At 46.6% G+C, this 25,281-nt stretch overlaps 1 protein-coding gene across 1 annotated transcript in view; it reads left to right on the top strand.

The window, feature by feature from the left end:
• LOC142196121 (uncharacterized) overlaps window positions 1–25,281 on the top strand; it is a 530,658-nt gene that overhangs the window by 88,249 nt on the left and 417,128 nt on the right. Inside the window, 6 exon segments of the mRNA XM_075266346.1 lie at window positions 399–478; window positions 594–761; window positions 845–968; window positions 1,084–1,184; window positions 1,917–1,968; window positions 3,741–4,436. Of these exon segments, the coding sequence (XP_075122447.1) occupies window positions 399–478; window positions 594–761; window positions 845–968; window positions 1,084–1,184; window positions 1,917–1,968; window positions 3,741–4,436 (1,221 nt within the window).

A 25,281-nucleotide genomic window follows, 5' to 3' on the forward strand; every position in this document is an offset into this window, starting at 1 on the left:
CCAGGCCGCACATAAGACATCTGCATCTCAGCGCAGGAGGCGTGATGACGTCTTATCACTGCCTGCTCTAAGACGTAGAGGACTAAGCCAGCCCAGGACAGGTCCACTCAGTTTTGTTTTCAGAATGGCCTGCCTTGGGCTAGTTTAGAAAAAAAAAAATGGTAAAATTATCGCCCCTCCGAAGTAGTCTCCTCCCCTCGTCCTATTAGTGGTGCGCCCCTGGCAGGGAGGTCAGTGAATATATTATCAGTAATCTCGTATATACAGGAAGACCCCCACATTGTATACTCGGAGTAGACATTTATTATTCCCTGATGGGATCTTACCCTCATCCTCCTTGTTCTTCTTCAGGTTCCTCAGGTACAAGACGATGGTCCTCTCCATCAGTGACCCACCAGGGATGGCCGAGGCCAGAAACCACATGTCTACCAGGATATTAGAGCTGGCCCTGGAGATCATCTCCTTGATCACTGGAGAGGTGAGAGTCTCACATGACATCACTCTTATCTCTAGGAATAAACCAGGGACATGACTGGACAGGTGAAGGATTCTTAGACTCTCTGTAGTGACCTGTAGTGTCTCACCATACACAGGATTACACAGTAGTGAAGAAGTCGTCTGGTGAGTGTGTGACACCCCGTGTGTCAGGAGGAGGGAGCAGGACCCCGAGCCCCATCACCGAGCCTCCACCTCATTCACTGAGACATGAGCAGAAGATCCTAGAACTTACCAGCAGGATCACTGAGCTGCTGAGCGGAGAGGTGAGCGCTGCTGGGAATGCTGGGACATTATACAAGAACACCAAGGGAGGGCTCTGGGGATGACTGTGTCATTGTGTTGTCAGGTTCCTATAAGGTGTCAGGATGTCACTGTCTATTTCTCCATGGAGGAGTGGGAGTATTTAGAAGGACACAAGGATCTGTACAAGGAGGTGATGATGGAGGATCAGCAGCCCCTCACATCAGCAGGTAAGAGGAGACCTTCCTGATAGAGGAGACCAGGTATGAGGGTCACCTAGACTCCCCCATCATCTGCTCATCACATACAGACAATGTATTCAGTCACTGTGTATATTTCCTATAGATGGATCCAGTCCGAGAAATCCACCAGAGAGATGTCCCCGTCCTCCATATTCCCAGGATTGTCCAGAGGATCCAGAGCTGAATGTCCCACTGGATCCTCAGGTAGATGAAGCTGAGATGTCTGTAAATCCTCTATAGATTGATGCCATGAAGCTTTCTACTACACGTCTCAGCAGCAGTGGAGTGTCCGCTCTATTGGATGATATTGTTGGCTGTGCTCGGTCGTGGCTTCAAATGGTTTCTGGTTCCATAATAGATTGTGGTGAACTTCCATCTGTTTGGTTGTCTACTTGGTAATTGCTCTTCAGTGTAGATAAATGTCTAGTTCTGCAGTGTAGATGGAAATCATGGACTAAATGACAGCACAATGCCAGTCAGCTGCTGCTAAGGATAACACATTACTGTCATGTATTGGAAGAGTCAATGACCCCTGATTTATGGACACCAGACTCATCTAAGGTGGGACATGATACATTTGTACTGATATATAAGTGGAAGAAATACAGTGAGCAGCTTTACATATTAAGGTCACCACTAAAGGTAGGAGAGATTTATCTCTAACTGGAAAGAAGAAGGTTCTTCAGCGGTAATGAAAGGATTCTTTACTATAAAAGCGGTGACCTCACTGTATAATCTAAGACCTGGCCTCCATGATCTGAGTTGTTGACTCCAGGATAGACTCCGATCATTTCATGCAGCAAAATAACAGGAACATTTATGTTGAAGTGTAAAATATTTGATGAGTGTTGGATCTGCCTGAAATCTTCCACATTTTAGGAATTGTTGTTTTACCTTTTCTTGATATAATAACAATTAATAGTGGAATCTTTACAGGACCATTTCGCTGGATCGGTGATGAGTGGACTCGTAGCCATGTCAGAGACTGGTAAGAGCCTTTCATCCATCTTGTGTTTTCTTCTTCCCTTATACATTACTGACTGAGTTTCCAATGGAGGAGATGTATACGGCACGGATACCTGCTGAGCTTTCTCTGATTTCCTCCTCTAGTCAGCCGGTGTTTCTCATGACTAACAAACTGATCCCTTCATTTCTATATTCCCAAACACTCAACCAGGTATTGAGAACAAGTCCTTTCTGTTTTGTGGGCCGGGTTCACTGAGAGCAGTGAATTGGCCGTTTTGGCATGGAGGGACTCCACGGATGTTTTGCATGTGCGGTCCGTTCCATTCAACAACCGACCCAGCTCATGCAGCAGTTAAAGGGATTCTATCATTAAAATCACATTTTTTTCTCTCGTAAATACAAGAGAAGAAGCCACACCAAGCGGATCCTCGTGTAATACGTTCACAAAATTAGGATAATTTAGGTTGGGACAAATGCCCCCTCACCTGATGAGGTTGTGCGATAGCACAACACTCAAGAAGCTCGTAACACCCTAATTTAAGGGTCCAGGCAGCTGCCGTAGTCGTCACTCAGACGTAGAAGTGCAGAGAAGAAAATGGACCAGCCCCCTTGTAGGTTTCGGCCAAGAAGGAAACAGCGCTCACCCGATATAAATAATAATAGGTACTCCTTTATTGACACACAACGCGTTTCAGGCTAAACAGCCCTTTCTCAAGTGTATACATTTCAATCCACAGTGGGCTAAAGCATTTTTTTTTCTCTCGATCACACATAGGAATAGCCTTAAGAGGCTATTTTTCTACCTTTAGATGTCTTCTCTGCGCCGCCGTTCGGTTGAAATCCCGGTTTTCGTTTGCATGCAAATGAGTTCTCTCGCAGCACTGGGGGCGGTCCCCAGCGCTCAAACAACACTGGGGGCGTCCCCAATGCTGCCAGAGAACTCTCCAGCGCCGCCTCCATCTTTTTAAGGAATGGCCTCTCTTCGCGTCTTCTTCCAGAGCTAGGTTCAAACTTCTACGCATGCGCAGTCGGCTCTGCCGTTGGACAGAGCCGATTGCGCATGCCCGCCTGGTGTAACTGGCCCTTTTCTTGTGGCCGCTTACACAGTAAGCTGGGGTAAGTGGCCACAAAAAAAATAGCCACATGCAAGTGCAGTCGGCTCTGCCCGAGACCCAATGGCAGAGCCGACTGTGCATGTATAGAAGTTTTAATCCAGCTCCATAAGAAGACGTGCAGAGAGGCCGTTCCTGAAGAAGATGGAGGCGGCGCTGGAGAGTTCCCAGTGCTGCGAGAGACCTCATTTGCATACAGATGAAAACCGGGATTTCTACCGAACAGCAGTGCAGAGAAAACATCTAAAGGTAGGAGAAGAATAGTCTTTCTTAAGGCTATTCCTACGTGTGATCGAGGAAAAACTGTGATTTTAATGATAGAATCCCTTTAAACATTGTTACAACTTTTTTTTTTAATTTTAATAAAAGGGTTTGCCCATTTTTATTGGTAATTAATATAAAATATTTTTGGTTACTCCTTGTCAGGCTAAGCTCACATCCGTGCCAGGTGTCCTTCCTTCAGGTCCTTTGGAGGACCAAACCAACGGAATAATGACTAAAAACAAAGCCAGAGGGACCTAATTAACTATAATTTAGGTCCATTTTTTAATTGGAATCACTAGAAAAAAATTAGGACTTTCCGCTTTTATTTGTCCGGCAATTGACTGCGATTAAAGCAACCTCCTCTCTTTATTTTATATAAAAATTCTAAATTTATTTTGTTTTTATTTTTTGTGTGAAGATTGGATGAGAGTCCCCCATGGACACCTCCTTCTACCACCATATTATGAAGTGGAAAACAATCAGTCATGGATTGGCATCGAAAGGACTGGACGTAGACTGGCAAAAATATTTTCATGTTCTGTATGTGGGAAACAGTTTACAAAAAAATCTAATCTTTCCATGCATGAGAGAATCCACAGAGATGAAAGACCGTACGAGTGTTCAGAGTGCGGGAAGCGTTTCAGTCGGAAATCGATTCTTACGGAACATCTAAAAACTCACACGGGGGAAAGGCCTTTTTCATGCTCAGAATGTGGAAAATGTTTTACCCATAAATCGTCTTTTGGTAATCACCTGAGAACTCACACGAAGGAGAAACCTTTTTTGTGTCCTGAATGTGGGAAATGTTTTTGTCAGAGATCCAATCTTATGGAACATCTGAGAACTCACACGGGGGAGAAGCCCTTCTCATGTTCAGAATGTGGGAAACGTTTCAGTAAAAAATCGGGTCTGGATAATCATCGGAGAACTCACACAGGGGAGAAGCCATTTTCATGTCCTGAATGTTGGAAATGTTTTAGTCAGAAGTCGGCTCTTGTGGACCATCTGAGAATTCACACGGAGGAGAAGAGATTCTCATGTGTGGAATGTGGGAAATGTTTTGTGCGTAAAGATTCCTTTGAGAAACATCTGCGAATTCACACAGGGGAGAAGCCCTTTCCCTGAAATGTTTTATTCGGAAATATATCTTTGGGGAAACTTTGAAAATTCACTCAGGAGAGAAGCTTTGTCAGAGTATAATTTTCCTACAAGGCCCCATTATTGAAGCCTAACTTTGTAGACAACTTCGTCTCATAACTATATCACTAAAATGTAAAGCACTTTTATTTATAAATGTTTGTTTTCTGCCTGAAATCCTCTCACTGCCACTAGGTGTCTCCCATCATGCCAATTTGTTGTTCACTCCCTGTTAATAAGGAAAGTCTGTCTATAGAAACCAGAAGACTCAGGATGGGAAAACTGGAAGGGCCGGTCTCTCTTCATAGCTTCTACATTTCTACACACCGCTTTCTCTGCTCGGGCACTGCACAGAGAATAATCTATAGCTTCTCAAAGAGGGAGAGTCTGTCTACTTCTGACTACTGCTTGTGTTATTGATGATGGGACGTTAGTCAGACAGCAGCTTTCCTGATTGTGCTCCAATTTCTCTTTTTCTATATCAGGGATCTATTTATCTGTATCATAATCTGGATTTGTAGTCCAGTGTCCCTGGATCTCCTATGTTATGTTCACTTGGGTTTATTTCAGTTATTTATTGTGCTATTTTACAGTTACTCCTGGCAGAATTCCATAGACGGAAACCAGTATTGTACATGTCTCCTACCTCAGAGAGACATGCAAATTCAGGCCAAGATTCTGGGTCTGATGTGAGGAGAGCGGCCTTGGGAAGCTGTTACAGCCGCACGCTGCTATTCACGGTGCCTTTAATTGATTATAGCCTGTGTTAATCCTGTTCATCACCAATGGCAGACAACAGGTTAGTGGGGGGGCTGTAATCAGTCGTCATTGAAAGGCTACACGTCGGTGTTAAATTATGTTAATCGATTACAGCATCTGTTCAGTGGTAGGGAATAGATTAACGCCGTAATAAATTAGTCACGGTGTATAGCGGCGTGTGACTATGGCGGCATCCCTATGTTTGTCCTACTAAAAGTCCTTTAGGCCAGTGCATTTCTATAAATAAATGATCTTCTTAAAGGGAGTGCGTTGCCAGAAACTGACCTATTTTATTCATCAAGTTTTAGGTTAAACATATATCCTTAAAGAATAGTGGGTGAGATTTAAAAAAAATTAATTCCTAAAAGTCCTGGACATTTCTTTCCAGCAGTCACCTCACTTACAACACACTGGTTATAACAATACAAATTATAATTATGATTTACTGTACAAACCAAAAGTTTGGCCACACCTTCTCATTCTGTGAGTTTTCTGTATTTTCATGACTATGACAATTGTAGATCACACTGAAGGCATCAAAACTCAGAAGTAACACATGTGGAATTATATACAAACAGTGTGACACAACTGACAATCTGTCTTATATTCTCGCTTCCTTTTGCTTTTATTACTGCTTTGCACACTCTTGGCATTCTCTTGATGAGCTCCATGAGGTAGTCACCGGGAATGGTTTTCCCTTTACAGGTGTGCCCTGTCAGGTGTAATAAGTGGGATTTCTTGCTTTAGAAATGGGGTTGTGTTGTGCAGAAGTCAGGTGGATACACAGCTGATAGTCCTTCTGAATAAACTCTTAGAATTTGTATTATGGCAAGAAAAAAAGCAGCTAAGTAAAGAAAAACGAGTGGCCATCATTATTTTAACCCCTTCCCGCCGATGGCATTTTTTGATTTTCGTTTTTGACTCCCCTCCTTTTAAACCCCATAACTTTTTTATTTCTCTGCTCCCAGAGCCATATGAGATCTTAATCTTTGCGGGACAAATTTTTCTTCATGATGCTGCCATTAATTATTCTGTATAATGTACTGGAAAAAAATTCAGAATGGGGTAGGTTTGAAGAAAAAATACATTTCTGCGACTTTCTTACAGGCTTCAGTTTTACGGCGTTCACTGTGCAGCCAAAATCCATGTCCCCTGTATTCTGTGTTTTGATACGATTCCGGGGACCAAATTTATATGGTTTTATTTACATTTTAACCCCTTAAAAAAATCCAAAACTGTGTTAAAAAATTTTTTTTTCTAAAAGTCGCCATATTCTGACAGCCGTAACTTTTTTATACTTCTGTATACGGGGATGCATAGGGCGTCTTTTCTTGCGCGGCCGGGTGTACTTTTTAGTTCTACCATTTTCGGGAAATGTTATTGCTTTGATCACTTTTTATTCAAGTTTTTATCAGAATCAAAACAGTGAAAAAACGGAGGTTTGGCACTTTTGACTATTTTTCCCGCTACGGTGTTTACTGAACAGGAAAAATATTATTATAGATTTGTAGAGCGGGCGATTTCGGACACGGGGAGACCTAACATGTATGTGTTTCACAGTATTTAACTAATTTTATATGTGTTCTAGGGAAAGGGGGGTGATTTGAATTTTATATATATTTTTTTTTTTGCATTTATTAGACCCCCTAGGTGTCTTGAACTCCAGGGGGTCTGATCACTAATGCAATGCATTGCAAAAAATCATCATTTCTTTTGCAGGCTGCATAGACCAGCCTGCAAAAGAAAACCACTGCAGACCGTCTGGGGAGCTATTACAAGGCTCCTGGCTGTCTTTCCAATGTGACATCGGCCCTGGAGCTTGCTCCAGGCGCCGGTGATCACTGGCAAAATGGCGGCGCCCATGCGCCGCGGGGAAAATGGCGCCGGGTGTCTACTGCGTAAAGCAGTAGACACCCAGCGGCTATGGCGGCCGCCCGGCTCCCGTTCGGTCGCCATAGTTACACACCTGGCATGCGCTGTACTATTACGGTGGATGTCGGGAAAGGGTTAAGAAATGAAGGTCAGTCAGTCCGAAAAATTGGGAAAACTTCTAGCAGCAGACACATCTCTACAACTGGTAAGAGGAGACTTTGTGCAACAGCCGGCCTTCATGGTAAAATAGCTACTAGAAAACCACTGCTAAGGACCGGCAACAAGCAGAAGAGACCACAAGGAATGGACATTAGACCAGTGGGAATCTGTGCCAAGGTCTGATGAGTCCAAATTTGAGAGATTTGGTTCCAACCACCGTGACTTTGTGCGACGCAGAAAAGATGAAGGGATGGACTCTACATGCCTGGTTCCCACCGTGAAGCATGGAGGAGGAGGTGTGATGGGGGGGGGGGGGGCAAGCTGGTGACACTGTTGAGGATTTATTCAAAATTGAAGGCATACTGAACCAGCATGGCTACCACAGCATCTTGCAGCGGCATGCTATTCCATCTGGTTTGCGTTTAGTTGGACCAGCATTTATTTTTCAACAGGACAATGACCCCAACCACCTCCAGGCTGTGTAAGGGCTATGTGACCAAGAAGGAGACTGAAGGGGAGCTACACCAGATGACCCGGCCTCCATAGTCACCAGACCTGAACCCAATCCAGATGGTTTGGGGTGAGCTGGACCGCAGAGTGAAGGCAAAAGGGCCAACAAGTGCTAAGCATCTCTGGGAACTCCTTCAAGACTGTTGGAAGACCATTCCTGGTGACTACCTCATGAAGCTCATCAAGAAAATGCCAAGAGTGTGCAAAGCAGGAATCAAAGCAAAAGGAACTGAGAATATAAGACAGATTGTCAGTTGTGTCACACCTTTTTGTTAGGTATATAATCCCACATGTGTTACTTCATAGTTTTGATGCCTTCAGTGTGAATCTACAATTTTCATAGTCATGAAAATACAGAAAATTCTTTGAATGAGAAGGTGTGGCCAAACATGATACTGTATATCATGTATATAAGACTCAGAATCCAAACCATCGCTCCAGCCCATTGTGGCTATGGTCCGTCGATAGGAGACACGAAGTGACCAGCAATTTTAGGTCTAGGGGCTTAAAAATATCACCTAAAAGTCTTTAAAAAAAATTTTTTCCCTTAGAAGAGCCATAGCAGGTTTTAAACAGCAAACAGTGTATACTTCCATGCCTGTTTAGCCGGGGATCTAATGGTAAGTCTTTATTCTGGTGCACTCCATACCTTCACCGCCCGAAGTCCTGCATCACACATCACTGCTAAGGCCAATCAGTGGCCATAAGAAAGGACCTGGTATGTGAATGATGTTTCCGGGTCCTTTCCAGCACAGCGTGTGGCTGGACTGCCAGAGATAGGTGACACTTTCTACAGCGAGTGAGTAGCATGGCTTCCGACATATAAACAATACCAGGAGCCACACTGTGTCAGTGTATCTGAACTGCAGGGGTCCTAGATCTAATATTCATAACCTATATGAAAGATAGACCATCAATGGTACTGCATAAAGAAATCCATTACTGCTTAAGCCTGAATTCACATCTGCGCTGGAATGTTCACCGTTTTCATATTGAAAGAGGCGGAGCTTATGGTCTATGGGGTCTGCTGGTGTCAGTGGTTCTTGTCATTTGAATTCCCCAGTGGACCCCAACAATGGAGAGCCGAGCACAAATGTGAATTTAACCTAAGGGCCCTTTCACACTAAGGCCTTATTCACATATCCGCATTTCCAAATGTGTGATGTCCGGGATGATCCTATTTGTGGTCTGTGAAGAATAGACTGTACACGCAGAGCATCTGTAGATTAATGCCGGAAATCTACTCCGACTATGAGGCCCCCTGTTGGAGAAGTTGCCTCTTTTATAAATAAATTCCCGTCTTCATGATAGAGCGTCACGATTGTTATTCATCTCCTTCACAGGAGGACATTGCATCTGAGTGATCTCGAGTCAGGCTTCTGTGTGTTCCTCCTTCTTACATGTCATGTAATATACCACAGGGCCTTTGTGGACTGTCCACCGTGTCTCCTTCACATTCTTCACCGACACATATTGATGGTAATTATGTGACACCTCCTGAGCAATCTGTTTCTCCTAGTCTGAGTAGTCTACCTGCTGATGAGCTAGATGAGAACAGTCACCATTGTGTGCAAGCAGAGGGGGAAGACCTGACGACTGTTGGTGGCAGAGGTAGTAGTGGCAGGGGGTGTAGTACTACTACTGGTACGGGAGCTACGGGGGTAGCTGGAGGTGAAAAATCTGAGGGTGTGCATGGCAATGATGATGCATTAGAAAAAAGTGGGGAAGATATTAGCATCATCTAGAAATCTGAACGTGGAATTCATGAGAGTGCGCAGAAATCCCATGGCCATGATGATTCAGAAGAAATGACATGGCCATTGATTATTCTTTTGCAGACAGGACCTGGCAACTGGGTCAGGATGACATGAGATAAAGAGGGCGGGTGTTGTGATCGTAACGATTCAAGCCATTGCTCAGGTCCAGTATCCAAAACGCCTGTCCACGGCAGATCTCGGAGAACCCCACAGGGTGTTAGATATTATTAGATTACAATATTCATGGCCTATAAGGGTTAATCTAGTTGCTGACAACACTCTTCTGGTTTACAGTATATGGGTGTGGTTAGGGTATGCAAATTTTGGTGTTGTCTAAATACAGTTACAACGAGTTTGAGGATGCTGGAGACCACCCCCTCTCATCAATATAAACAATCTGATACGAGCATGACATTGTCACCGAGCCGCAGGTACGAGTCAATCTAAAGCCATACCGAGTACCTGAAGCTCGTAAACCGGCCATAACCAGGGAGGTAAACGATATGTTAGCCTTGGGATCATTGAACAGTCCAAGAGTGTGTGGACAAATCCTATTGTCCTGATTCCCAAACCCGACGGTACGATCAGATTTGTAATGATTTTCGTAAATTTAATGAACATTTGAAGTTTGATGCTTATCCTATGCCTAGGGTAGATGAGCTGATTGAGAGGTTGGGGACTGCCAGGTATTTCTCTACTCTCGATTTAACAAAAGGGTACTGGCAGATTCCTCTCAGAGAGCGCTAGAGAATAAACAACCTTTGCTACCCCAGATGGTCTCTTCTAGTACGTACCTTTCGGGTTACATGGTGCTCCGGCCACCTTTCAGCAGTTGATGGACAAAATCCTCAGGCCCCATCGCAGGTAGGCCTCATCCTAACTTGACGATATTGTCATCTTCAGTCCTGATTGGGAGAGTCACTTGCCGAAGGTCCAAGTACAAGGCTTAATCAGATTCTATTTGCAGGTACAATCTGCTATGTGTGACCGCGCCTATAGAGAGCCAACACCATCTATAAGAGCCCTCCTAATAAATCCTCAGGACTTTTTCACATTGCGTTTTTGGCCTCCCTTGCCGGGATACGTTGGTAACCAGTCAGAATCAGCTGTCAACTTATCCCTGCATGAAGAACTGGCCATTAAAAAAAGGGGGGCCTGCAGTTCTCCGTGCAGGGATAAGTGGGGAGCTGATTGTGACTGGTTACCAACGTATCCCAGCAAGGGAGGCCAAAAACACAATGTGAACACCCCTTTAAAGTGAAAGTCCCACCCCCAAACAGGCTGCTATGCTAGTAACATATCAGCCTACATCATTACTAATACAAAGCACACATACCTTTGGAGCTATTGTGTGCTTTGTAGTTCTCCAGCTAAAAACTTATATATTATATATTATTGCCCCAGTTCCCTCTCCGCAGTGCCGCACACCCGATGCCCCAATAATCCCCCCCGTCCACCTTATAACATCTTTCCATTGCCCCCTGTACGCATACCTCCCAACTTTTCTCTGCGCGCTGCAGCAAATTTAACCCCGCCCACTTTTATGTTGACTCCGCCCATACTCTGCCCCAGATTTATGTCCCCCATCTCTGCCCCAGATTCATGTCCCTCCATCTCTGCCCCCAGATTCATGTCCCCACATCTCTGCCCCAGTGTCATGCCGTCCGCTCCTTCATCTTCCCCGTTTCACGTTCCACCGCAGTGTACACATTACACTTACCTTCTCCACGTTCCCTCGCTGCTCACTGCAAGCCTCTCTCTCTCTCACTGGCACACAGTTGTAGACGTGATGTGACGTCATCACATCGCGTCTACACAGCAACTACTGTAGAAGCAGCGGCAAAGCAAGGAGCTGGACTGTGTCAGCTCCTTGCTGTAGCCGCGTATGTCTTCAACTCAGATCTGCGTCCTCTGGACATACAATGACTACTGCGGGCGCCAAGGGGCCGGCACACGGTGGCGGGCCAAAACCAGGCCCCCCCATTTTTCAATTTGGCCAGGCCCCTGATGCCAGTAGCAGTAGTACAGGCCTATTGGCAGCCCTGACTATATATATCTATAATACATAGTGTATGACACTGTCAGGGCTCCTAGGACTATATATCTATAATAGTGTATGACACTGTCAGGACTCCTAGGACTATATATCTATAATACATAGTGTATGACACTGTCAGGGCTCCTAGGACTATATATATCTATAATACATAGTGTATGACAATGTCAGGGCTCCTAGCACTATATATATCTATAATACATAGTGTATGACACTGTCAGGGCTCCTAGGACTATATATATCTATAATACATAGTGTATGACACTGTCAGGACTCCTAGGACTATATATCTATAATACATAGTGTATGACACTGTCAGGGCTCCTAGCACTATATATATCTATAATACATAGTGTATGACACTGTCAGGGCTCCTAGGAGTATATATATCTATAATACATAGTGTATGACACTGTCAGGACTCCTAGGACTATATATCTATAATACATAGTGTATGACACTGTCAGGGCTCCTAGCACTATATATATCTATAATACATAGTGTATGACACTGTCAGGGCTCCTAGGACTATATATATCTATAATACATAGTGTATGACACTGTCAGGGCTCCTAGGACTATGTATCTATAATACATAGTGTATGACACTGTCAGGGCTCCTAGCACTATATATATCTATAATACATAGTGTATGACACTGTCAGGGCTCCTAGGACTATATATATCTATAATACATAGTGTATGACACTGTCAGGACTCCTAGGACTATATATCTATAATACATAGTGTATGACACTGTCAGGGCTCCTAGCACTATATATATCTATAATACATAGTGTATGACACTGTCAGGGCTCCTAGGACTATATATATCTATAATACATAGTGTATGACACTCCTTCATCTGCCCCCAATTTCACGTTCCACCTCAGTGTACACATTACACTTACCTTCTCCTTGCTCCCCCGCCACTCTCTCTGTGCCTCTCTCTCTCGCACACAGTTGTAGGCGCGATGTGACGTCATCACATCGCGTCTACACAGCTAGTAGCCGGCGTGCAGCGGCGAACCAAGGAGCTGAACTGTGACAGCTCCTTTCTTTAGCCACGTATGTGTTCAACTCAGATCTGCGTCCTCGGGACGCAGATCTGAGTTGAAATCGGGACATACCTCCCTCCAACCGGGACCGTGGGACACGTCACCGAAATCGTGAATGTCCCCCGGAAATCGGGACGGTTGGGAGGTATGCATACAGAGGTATCGGACTCCTTATCTCAGCCCTTATCAGCCAAATTCAATTAAACTGGCTGATAAGTGGAAAAGCTGAAGATAGACAGCACAGTAATCCCAGAGCTCTCACCTCCCCCTCCCCTATATGAGGAGCTCCATTGCTTGTCAGCCCCTCCATCTCCCCCTGAGAGCAGGCAGCTAGGTCACTTGACAAATGAGCAGATAATACCAAGGGCCAGTGTCAACATTCATAGACATGTAGGTTGGTTGATGAATTCACTGAAAAGCGGAGGACACCATCCGCTCATAGAACATCTAAAATATAACTTTTATTAAGCTTATTAAAAGTATAGAGCATGAATATTACACACCGTGCTCAGTGTATCTGATTTGTGAGATAAATAAATAGGTCATGTGACGGATGAATGTGACGTCCTTGGTTCCAAGATGTCCATGTACAAGGCTGTAGTCTCATTCATCACATCATATTGGACCCACAATTCTCTGACCCGCAGACCACATGGAGATTTCTGGACCATGAAGCGGCTCTTGGCGCGGCTCGTGTGAATTTTCTGTGTGCCAAGACCTTTTGTTCTGAGAATAGAGATGGGAGAATCAGTTTGTAACGAGTCAGGTTTATCCCGAATGTTCCAAATTGTTCAGTTTTTAATGAAGCCAAACTATTGGTAATTCGCTTTGGACAAACAAAAATGTCTGTGCTACAAGAAAATGGCCGACACCATGTGTTTAACCCTTAACAACACAGGATGCATTATTACGTCCTGACCACCTGGGTTTCTTGCAAATGGATGTAATAGTATGTCGTGTGTCGGCCGCTCACTTACTATGTGAGCAGGAGGTGTCAGAAACGAGTGATAGCTGTAATACCACATGTGGAGCATATAATACTGTGTGGGGGCTGCTGTGGAGCACATAATGCTGTGTGTGGGCTGCTGTGGAGCACATAATGCTGTGTGGGGGCTGCTGTGGAGCACATAATGCTGTGTGGGGGCTGCTGTGGAGCACATAATGCTGTGTGGGGGCTGCTGTGGAGCACATAATGCCATGTGGGGGCTGCTGTGGAGCACATAATGCTGTGTGGGGGCCACTGTGGAGCACATAATGCTGTGTGGGGGCTGCTGTGGAGCACATAATGCCATGTGGGGGCTGCTGTGGAGCACTTAATGCTGTGTGGGGGCTGCTGTGGAGCACATAATGCTGTGTGAGGGCCGCTGTGGAGCACATAATGCTGTGTGAGGGCCGCTGTGGAGCACATAATGCTGTGTGAGGGCCGCTGTGGAGCACATAATGCTGTGTGTGGGCTGCTGTGGAGCACATAATGCTGTGTGGGGGCTGCTGTGGAGCACATAATGCCATGTGGGGGCTGCTGTGGAGCACATAATGCTGTGTGGGGGCCACTGTGGAGCACATAATGCTGTGTGGGGGCTGCTGTGGAGCACATAATGCTGTGTGAGGGCCGCTGTGGAGCACATAATGCTGTGTGGGGGCTGCTGTGGAGCACATAATGCTGTGTGGGGGCTGCTGTGGAGCACATAATGCCATGTGGGGGCTGCTGTGGAGCACATAATGCTGTGTGGGGGCCACTGTGGAGCACATAATGCTGTGTGGGGGCTGCTGTGGAGCACATAATGCTGTGTGAGGGCCGCTGTGGAGCACATAATGCTGTGTTGAGGCCGCTGTGGAGCACATAATGCTGTGTGGGGGCTGCTGTGGAGCACAATGCTGTGTGAGGGCTGCTGTGGAGCACATAATGCTGTGTGAGGGCTGCTGTGAAGCACATAATGCTGTGTGGGGGCTGCTGTGGAGCACATAATGCTGTGTGGGGGCTGCTGTGGAGCACATAATGCTGTGTGGGGCCCCTCTGGAGCACATAATGCTGTGTGGGGGCTGCTGTGGAGCACATATTCCTGTGTGGGGGCCATTGTGGAGCACATAATGCTGTGTGGGGGCTGCTGTGGAGCACATAATGCTGTGTGGGGCCCCTCTGGAGCACATAATGCTGTGTGGGGGCTGCTGTGGAGCACATAATGCCATGTGGGGGCTGCTGTGGAGCACATAATGCTGTGTGGGGGCTGCTGTGGAGCACATAATGCTGTGTGGGGCCCCTCTGGAGCACATAATGCTGTGTGGGGGCTGCTGTGGAGCACATAATGCTGTGTGGGGGCTGCTGTGGAGCACATAATGCTGTGTGGGGGCTGCTGTGGAGCACATAATGCTGTGTGAGGGCCGCTGTGGAGCACATAATGCTGTGTTGAGGCCGCTGTGGAACACATATTCCTGTGTGGGGGCTGCTGTGGAGCACATAATGCTGTGTGAGGGCCGCTGTGGAGCACATAATGCTGTGTGAGGGCCGCTGTGGAGCACATAATGCTGTGTGAGGGCCGCTGTGGAGCACATAATGCTGTGTGGGGGCTGCTGTGGAGCACATAATGCCATGTGGGGGCTGCTGTGGAGCACATAATGCTGTGTGGGGGCCACTGTGGAGCACATAATGCTGTGTGTGGGCTGCTGTGGAGCACATAATGCCATGTGGGGGCTGCTGTGGAGCACATAATACAGTCCCAGTATTATTTACATGCTGGCACCTTGCTGCTCACTCACTGTATTATTGATAACTGTAGTTGTGGGTACTAAAGCTTCTCCCCTTGCAAGTATCAGAGTTATCGCTGCAGCGCCCGTAACTGTCATCAAGTATTTCCTCTAGGGAGGGGCCCCGGACACAAGTTTGCACCCGGGCCCAGAAGACTTTAGTTCCGCCACTGCCTCCACCATCTCCAAAGACTTTGTCTGAGCACCTAGTGCAGGAATTATTACTGAGGAAACATAGAGCTTGTGTAGCCAGGACGTTTCTTCTGTTCTCCGGTGACTTCTACTTACTGTCACCTTTCTATAGTCTTACAGATCTTCTCATTATGTGACCATTATATATTGTCTATAGTGTAAGAAATAAGTCGGCATGCTAAGAGTTAATATAAATCTTATATCTTTGAAGTCCTTTCTTACCATTCTATGATCTCTGTAGTCGTAGTCACCGTTATGTTCTTACATTTTGCAGTGAGAATATTTTGTTTCCTGCACATTTGTGCTGTGGTTGTATCGGGGTCAGTCTGGTCCTCACAGCCGGTGCGAACGTCCCAGGAACTATTATTATTTACAGTCAGGTGTCGGGGTCATTCTATTCTATAATTTCTTGCTCAAAAAATTGGGGCAAAGCCAAAATATCGGGTGTAACAAGTATGAAGTGTTATTTACACAAAGGAGATATGCTGATGATATATCATATACTCCCATCTAAGCAAACCTGCCTGACCCATAACCTCCCCCCCCCCATATATATGAATGATGGAGGGTCCGGGGGATGGTCATGTCTATGGGATAATGATGGAGGGTCCGGGGGATGGTCATGTCTATGGGATAATGATGGAGGGTTCGAGGGATGGTCATGTCTATGGGATAATGATGGAGGGTCCGGGGGATGGTCATGTCTATGGGATAATAATGGAGGGTCCGGGGGATGGTCATGTCTATGGGATAATGATGGAGGGTCTGGGGGGTGGTTATGTCTATGGGATAATGATGGAGGGTCCGGGGGATGGTCATGTCTATGGGATAATGATGGAGGGTCCGGGGGATGGTCATGTCTATGGGATACTGATGGAGGGTCCGGGGGATGGTCATGTCTATGGGATAATGATGGAGGATCCAGGGGATGGTCATGTCTATGGGATAATGATGGAGGGTCCGGGGGATGGTCATGTCTATGGGATAATGATGGAGGGTGCGGGGGATGGTCATGTCTATGGGATAATGATGGAGGGTCCGGGGGATGGTCATGTCTATGGGATACTGATGGAGGGTCCGGGGGATGGTCATGTCTATGGGATAATGGTAGGAGGTCCGGGGGATGGTCTCAGGTCTGGACAGGAAGTTTCTTTAGGATGTAAGATGTTGATTGTCTCTCCTGATTCTCACATGAGAAGGTCTCGGAGTATCTCAGGAATCTCTTACAGATGATAAATAGGGGGGGAAACAATAGGTACAATGCAGATACAATGTGTGCATGGTGGGGGGTCTCAGGAGGATATTGTATGAGGTGGAGCCCAGTGTCATCCTCAATAGTGTCTCTGACCAGGAAGGAGGTAATGGGGGAGGGCAGATGTGGCCACCATAGGGCTATATAGATCCAAGCATTGTCCAGGAGGTTTATTTACCAGAGGACTTACAAGGAGGGAACTTACCTGAGGAGGAGACCCTGACAGGAGATATATATATATATACCTGAGCTGAGAGTGCGGAGCGCCCCCGTCTGGTGAGTAGAATATCACTGACTATAATATACTGTAATGATGGTGGACTATAAGGAATAGGTGTCTGTATATGTCATGTGTATGGGTTATGTCTGTCCCCGTGTGGAGGTCTCCATATTAACCCTGTAATAACTGGAACAGTCATTTTACCCCTTATGTAACCCCTTAATGACCAGGACATTTTTCCGATGTCACATAAACAAGATCCAGAACTTTCTATTATGTTTGTGTACATGTAACTCTATGGGGACTTGTTTTTTGCAGGACCAGGTGTAGGGTTTGATGGTTCTATTTTGGGGTACAGATATCTCATTGAGTAACTTTTATTAACTCTTTCTTACAAGGGATAGAAAACAGCATTTCCCCCCTTGTCTTTCTACAGGTTACATTTCGTAGCCTTCACCACATGCCTTAGATACCTGATACATTTATTCTCTGGGTTGATAGCAAATGATATATTATAAGTTTTTCTTATTACTTTCTTAGGGGGCATTCACACGGAGTAACGCCGGGCGTGTATCACAGCCATACATGCCGGCGTTACGGCAGACTGACGAACACTTCCCATTCACTTCAATGGGAGCGCTCGTAAACGCCGCTATGATACACTCTCGGCGTTACTCCGTGTGAATGCCCCCTTACAGGATGGTATGAGGGTTATTTCAGCAGCAGGACCTGGCAGTGTATTTGGTACAGATCGGGTAACTTAGGTGTTTTTGGACACTTTTTTAAAGGGGTCGGCTGCCTTAAGCTGAAAAAAATCACAGAGCCCCAGGCAACTCAGAGAGATGGTTATAGGACAAATGTGCAGTAACAATGAAGTTTATCTTCCCTGTTCCCCATTACAATGAGATTTTGCAGTGTAAGCTCAGGCAGCCTGTGTGGGCGGGGCATCAACAAAGTGAAAGTGAAACTGCTGGCCTGCATTCCAGGCTGAGGCCCATCACAGCGCTGCGCACACATAGGACGTGATCACATGGCTACATTCACCTCAGCACCTCCGGCTAACAGAATGTGCCGCTCACAATGGCTGTCACAACACAGGGCTGAATCCTCGGGGGTCCTGCGCAACTAATAGCCTTGGAGGCCGCTATCATTCCTCTAATTTGAATGTGGAGCCAACAGACACCATCGATTACAATAGGGTGTGACTATATACTATACTCCATAAGGACCTGCTCCGTATCACTTATAGTAAATATCCGCCTCGGTGTCATCTATGTCCCATTACTGGTCAGGAGCTTTCTGCCCCCTAGTGGTCGGGGCCTGAGCTGCAGTAGTATTTGGTCAGCTCACAGTGACTTGTCTATATCCTCTACAACAGAAGGACCAGGTCCTCACCAGTGACAGTATATGTATACAGCCAGGTCCTCACCAGTGACAGTATATATATGTATACAGCCAGGTCCTCACCAAATATATATATATATATATATATATATATATATATATATATACAGCCAGGTCCCCACCAGTGACAGTATATATATGTATACAGCCAGGTCCTCACCAGTGACAGTATACAGTATATATATGTATACAGCCAGGTCCTCACCAGTGACAGTATACAGTATATATATGTATACAGCCAGGTCCTCACCAGTGACAGTATATATATATATGTATACAGCCAGGTCCTCACCAGTGACAGTATATATATATGTATACAGCCATGTCCTCACCAGTGACAGTATATATATATATATATATATATATGTATACAGCCAGGTCCTCACCAGTGACAGTATATATATGTATACAGCCAAATCAAATCAAATAGGCCTTATTGGCACGTCCGAATAGATATTTCGCATTGCCAAAGCTAGTAAAGTGGTGGTGGTGGGGGGAGTTGGAGTCGAGGGGGAGAGTATGGGGGGGGGGTGGCTGATTTGGGGTATAACAGTCCGTGGAGTCTCGTCTTCCTCTTAGTTGGTGACCGCTATATGGGGAGGTGGGGTGGGGCGGGTGGTTTGGGGTATAACAGTCCGTGGAGTCATCTTCCTCTTAGTTGGTGACAGCTGGTCCTCACCAGTGACAGTATATATATATGTATACAGCCAGGTCCTCACCAGTTTGGGGTATAACAGTCCGTGGAGTCTCATCTTCCTCTTAGTTGGAGATCGCTGGTCCTCACCAGTGACAGTATATATACAGTATATGTACTAGCTTCTGCCCGAGACTTCGTCTGCAGGTTGTTGCCGTTGATGATCCGCCTATATTCAGCAAATTGCTGCCATCGATAGTTTGCATGCTCCGGCATTTTGGCAGCTCTCAAGCTGGCCTGCTGCTGACCTTGTTCCTCACACCGAGCCAGTGATTGTTCCGGCATCTCAGCAGCTCACTGGGACGCCATATAATGAGCATGTTGTTGGTGTTGATGATACGCCTGCTGTGGAGTTTCAACAGCTGGCCTGCGCATTCTGTGCTGGGGCGGGCAAGTGCCAGGGGCCCCCAGAGGCTCTGTGGGCCCCGTCACTTGCCCGACTATGCCGTGCGCTAATGCCGGCCCTGAGAAGGATACAGCCAGGTCCTCACCTCTCCAAATTCTTATGACCCCCTTGCAAGACACCCACAGGGGAGGGGATAAGTTGTTGCAGATCGCCCCTGTAAGTCTACCCCGCACTGCTAGCAATTATTTCACCAATAGCCATATATTTCCTGTGCACCCCCAAACAAGCATCCTGTACCTCTCTAGTGCACCCCCATAGTGGTAATAATCTCTCCACAGCTCAGAGCGCCCCAAACAAGCATCACTCAGCCCCCCGTGTGTTTTGTAAGGCCGAAGCCCAACGTGGTGGTAACAGCAAAAACCGCAGCGTATTCCAGTCCCTGCAAAGTGGAGAGTGAATCCCATCCACACATTGCAGAAGAATACCCGCAGCCGAAATTTTGCAATATCCAAAACAGTTACATTTTGGGAAATTGCAGCATGTCAATTATAGCTATGGAAACACCAGAAGATCCCCTATAGATATAATAGGACCTTCTGACACAGTCACAGCCAGGGCTGGTTCACATCTGCGTTTGGTAATCCATTAGGGGAGTCTGCATGGGGACCCCCCTGAATGGAATACCAAACACATTGACAAGCGGGGAGCTTATGAGAGCACATGGACCCCATAGACTATAATGGGGTCCCTGTGTTTTACACTTGGTCTGCGCACAGAACATGCGGATAGAAAAGTACTTCACGATCTACTTTCTGGTCCACATGACTCATGTGGACACCATGCGAAAAACACACAGACCCCATTATAGTCTACGGAGTCCATGTGCTCTCATAAGCTCTCCGCTTGTCAATGCGTTCAGTATTCCATTCGGGGGGGCCCCATGCAGACTCCCCTAATGGATTACCAAACGCAGATGTGAACCAGCCCTGGCTGTGACTGTGTCAGAAGGTCCTTGCTGAGTATAGCATTAGTGATAGACCAGGCAGGAGAGCGGAGGAGGCGCACACGTCACATGGTCATACTGTGTCACATGTCCCTCCATGTCACCAGCTCAGTGCTCAGAGGAGGAGTGTCAGGGAGCAGGCGGAGCCAGGTCAGTGGGGGCGTGGCTTCAAAAATAGACAGAAGTAGAAATGAAAGTGAAAGTCTCAGTAAGTTTATTATTTCTCTTTGTGCTGCACATTACAGACTGTTACCTATAAAGTGGCCGCCCCTTTAACATGAAAACAGCGATTTACATATTTTTGTTTTCGATCTTATGAGACAAGGAAATATCCAATACGTTTATTTCTTTTTACATTTTTGTTATTTTGGTGCAGGAAATTAATGAAAAATGTAACTCCATTAACCAGTTCAGGAGCGCCCATACACTATATACCCGTACGACCTTGTAGTGTTTAGTAGCTGCAGATCTGGGGAGTCGGCTGTGACTACATCCGGAGCTCCTGTAGAGAAGGCAGAGACTGGTTATTACCGTCCTCACATCCCCATCTCTGTATACACCGCGCTCAATGAGTACTGTATACACAGCTATGGGAGCCGCCATGATGTGACTCCTCCCTGACCCGGCGGTCACGTGATATGCCGGGGACCCGAGACTGTAAGAGCTGCTGGGTCCTGGAGGACAATGATCCCTCTTCAGTTATGGACAGGAGGTGGCATTCCTCCTCAGGTACCAGCCCCAGCTACAGGGAAAATCGCCACTCCCCCCCCCCCCCCCCTCCAAATAATATGGTTGGAAAAACAAAAAGAAAATATAAAAAATTTCAAAAAATCTTAAAAATCAAAATCACCCGCTTGTCCCTGGAACACATATAAAAGTTACACACATAACATTAGTCATCCCTGTATCTGATAATACCGGTGTACAAACTTATACAGATATTCCTCCCAGGCAGTGAATACATTTGTTTGCTCTTTTGTCTGCAATAGAAAATTGTATAAAAAGTGATGAAAGTAATAGACATTATCCAAGATGGCGGAACTAAAAAGTACAACTCACCCCACAAACAGATGCCCTATACATCATGGAGATAGAAAATAGTTACCAGTGTCAGAATACAGCGGCTCCAAAAATTGTGGTTTTTTTTCCCAAAAAACAAACATGTAAATACATAGGCCGTAAGAATATCAAATAAACTTCGTTTTTCTCCAATTCCACCCATTCAATATTTTTTTTCCATCTTCCCAGTACATCGCATAGAATAGTAAATGGAAACATTACAAAGTAATAATAATAATAATACATTTTATTTCTATAGCGCCAACATATTCCGCAGCGCTGTACAATTTGTAGGGTTCAGATACAGACAGAAAGATACATTACAAAGAAAGTCGTTTCACACAATGGGACTGAGGGCCCTGCTCACAAGAGCTTACAATCTATGAGGTAGAGGGGGTGACACAAGAGGTAGCAGGGGCGGCATCAGAGATAGAAGGGCGGCATTGCTTATACAGGGGTCAGACACTTCTGTACTAGAGGTGACTGTCATTAAACAAACATAAAACTGTATGAGCCGTCACCAGTCGTGTCCTGTAACATGTGGATGGAGCTTGGACAAATAAAGTTATCCTGAAATGGCCTCATATCATGTGGGGTAATGTGGCAGCGGGGACAGAGGAGGGTTAAATTTAGGGATTCTAATTATAATGTGGAAGGGTTTGCAGTAGGACGTGATCGGCCGGTCTGATAAGATGCGTCTTTAGTTTGCGTTTGAAGCTGTAGAAATTGGGAGTTACTCTGATTGTCCGGGGTAGAGCATTCCAGAGAAGTGGTGCAGCTCGGGAGAAGTCTTGTATACGAGCAGGGGAGGTTTTGATGATAGAGGATGTAAGTGTTAGGTCTTTGAGTGAGCGGAGAGCACGGGTTGGGCGGTAGACAGAGATGAGGGAGGAAATGTATGGAGGTGCGGCATTATGGAGACCCTTGTGGGGGAGGGGGAGAACTTTATATTTTATTCTATAATGAATAGGCAGCCAGTGTAGCGACTGGCACAGACTGGAGGCATCACTGTAGTGACCGGTACAGACCGGAGGCCTCGCTGTAGTGACCGGCACAGACCGGAGGCCTCGCTGTAGTGTCTAGCCTGGTAGATGAGCCGCTGCATTCAGAATAGATTGTAGAGGGGAGAGTTTAGTGAGGGGAAGACGGATTAGTAAGGAGTTACAGTAGTCAAGGCGAGAATGAATCAGAGAGACAATAAGTGTCTTTAGTGTATCTCTGGTGAGGAAAGGGTGTATTCTGGAGATGTTTTTGAGGTGGAGGTGACATGAACATGTGAGTGATTCAACATGAGGGGTGAAGGAAAGGTCTGCGTCAAACATGACCCCGAGGCAGCGGGCATGCTGCCTAGGAGTTATAGTAAGGCCTGAGACTGCAATGGATATATCAGGGACAGATCTATTAGATGGTGGAAACAGTAGTAGTTCAGTCTTAGAGAGATTTAGTTTCAGATAGAGCGAGGACATGATATTAGAGACAGCAGAGAGACAGTCACTGGTGTTCTGTATGAGTGCAGGGGTGATGTCATGGGAAGATGTGTATAATTGGGTGTCATCAGCATAAAGATGGTACCTGATGGTTTGTCCAATGGGGGCTGTGTAGAGAGAAAACAGCAGGGGGCCTAGGACTGAGCCCTGAGGAACCCCAACAGCAAAATAAGAGGGGAAGAAACAGAGCCCGCAAATGATAGACTGAAAGTGCGGTATTGTGATATTAGTCACCTTTTAACTATTTTTGTATGTGTTCTTTTTCAATAAAATTTTGATATTTTGTACATTTATCCAGTAGTTCGTTTTCTCCGTTTCCCAATCTATTCTGAATGCAGCGGCCAGGCTCATCTATCAGGCTAGACGCTACAGCGATGCCTCCGGTCTGTGCCAGTCACTACAACGAGGCCTCCAGTCTGTGCCGGTCACTACAGCGAGGCCTCCGGTCTGTGCCGGTCACTACAGCGAGGCCTCCGGTCTGTGCCGGTCACTACAGCGAGGCCTCCGGTCTGTGCCGGTCACTACAGCGAGGCCTCCGGTCTGTGCTGGTCACTACAGCGAGGCCTCCGGTCTGTGCCGGTCACTACAGCGAGGCCTCCAGTCTGTGCCGGTCACTACAGGGAGGCCTCCGGTCTGTGCCGGTCACTACAGCGAGGCCTCCGGTCTGTGCCGGTCACTACAGCGAGGCCTCCGGTCTGTGCCGGTCACTACAGCGAGGCCTCCGGTCTGTGCCGGTCACTACAGCGAGGCCTCCGGTCTGTGCCGGTCACTACAGCGAGGCCTCCGGTCTGTGCCGGTCACTACAGCGAGGCCTCCGGTCTGTGCCGGTCACTACAGCGAGGCCTCCGGTCTGTGCCGGTCACTACAGCGAGGTTTCCGGTCTGTGCCGGTCACTACAGCGAGGCCTCCGGTCTGTGCCGGTCACTACAGCGAGGCCTCCGGTCTGTGCCGGTCACTACAGCGAGGCCTCCGGTCTGTGCCGATCACTACAGCGAGGCCTCCGGTCTGTGCCGGTCACTACAGCGAGGTTTCCGGTCTGTGTCGGTCACTACAGCGAGGCCTCCGGTCTGTGCCGGTCACTACAGCGAGGCCTCCGGTCTGTGCCGGTCACTACAGCGAGGCCTCCGGTCTGTGCCGGTCACTACAGCGAGGCCTCCGGTCTGTGCCGGTCACTACAGCGAGGCCTCCGGTCTGTGCCGATCACTACAGCGAGGCCTCCGGTCTGTGCCGGTCACTACAGCGAGGTTTCCGGTCTGTGTCGGTCACTACAGCGAGGCCTCCGGTCTGTGCCGGTCACTACAGCGAGGCCTCCGGTCTGTGCCGGTCACTACAGCGAGGCCTCTGGTCTGTGCCGGTCACTACAGCGAGGCCTCTGGTCTGTGCCGGTCACTACATTGGCTGCCTATTCATTATAGAATACAATATAAAGTTCTCCCCCTCCCCCACAAGGCTCTCCATAATGCCGCACCTCCCTATTTTCCCTCCCTCATCTCTGTCTACCGCCCAACCCGTGTTCTCCGCTCACTCAAGGACCTAACACTTACATCCTCTATTATCAGAACCTCCCACGCTCGTATACAAGACTTCTCCCGAGCTGCACCACTTCTCTGGAATGCTCTACCCCGGACAATCAGATTAACTCCCAATTTCTACAGTTTCAAACGCAAACTAAAGACACATCTTATCAGACCGGCCGATCACATGTCCTAATGTAACCCCTTCCGTAATTAGAATCACCAAAATCTAACCCTCCTCTGTCCCCGCTCCCACATTACCCCACATGATATGAGGCCTTTTCAGGCTAACTTTATTTGTCCAAGCTCCATCCACATGTTACAGTACACGACTGGTGATGGCTCATAAAGTTTTGTTTGTGTAATGACAGTCTCCTCTATTACAAAATTGTCTGAATACTGTGTAAGCAATGCCGCCCCTCCTACCTCTTGTGTCATCCCCTCTATCTCATAGATTGTAAGCTCTTGTGAGCAGGGCCCTCAGTCCCATTGTGTGAAACGACTTTCTTTGTAATGTATCTGTCTGTATTTGAACCCTACAACTTGTACAGCGCTGTGGAATATGTTGGCGCTATATATTATTATTATTATTATTATTATTTTATTTTTATTTTTTATATAGCACCATTAATTCCATGGTGCTTTACATTTGGGGGTTACATACAATACACAGAATATACAGGTAGATATAATACTAACAATGACCGACTGGCACAGTGGGGTAGAGGGCCCTGCCCG

The sequence above is a fragment of the Leptodactylus fuscus genome, chromosome 2 (genome assembly GCF_031893055.1).
Source record: "Leptodactylus fuscus isolate aLepFus1 chromosome 2, aLepFus1.hap2, whole genome shotgun sequence".
NCBI classification, from domain to species: domain Eukaryota; kingdom Metazoa; phylum Chordata; class Amphibia; order Anura; family Leptodactylidae; genus Leptodactylus; species Leptodactylus fuscus.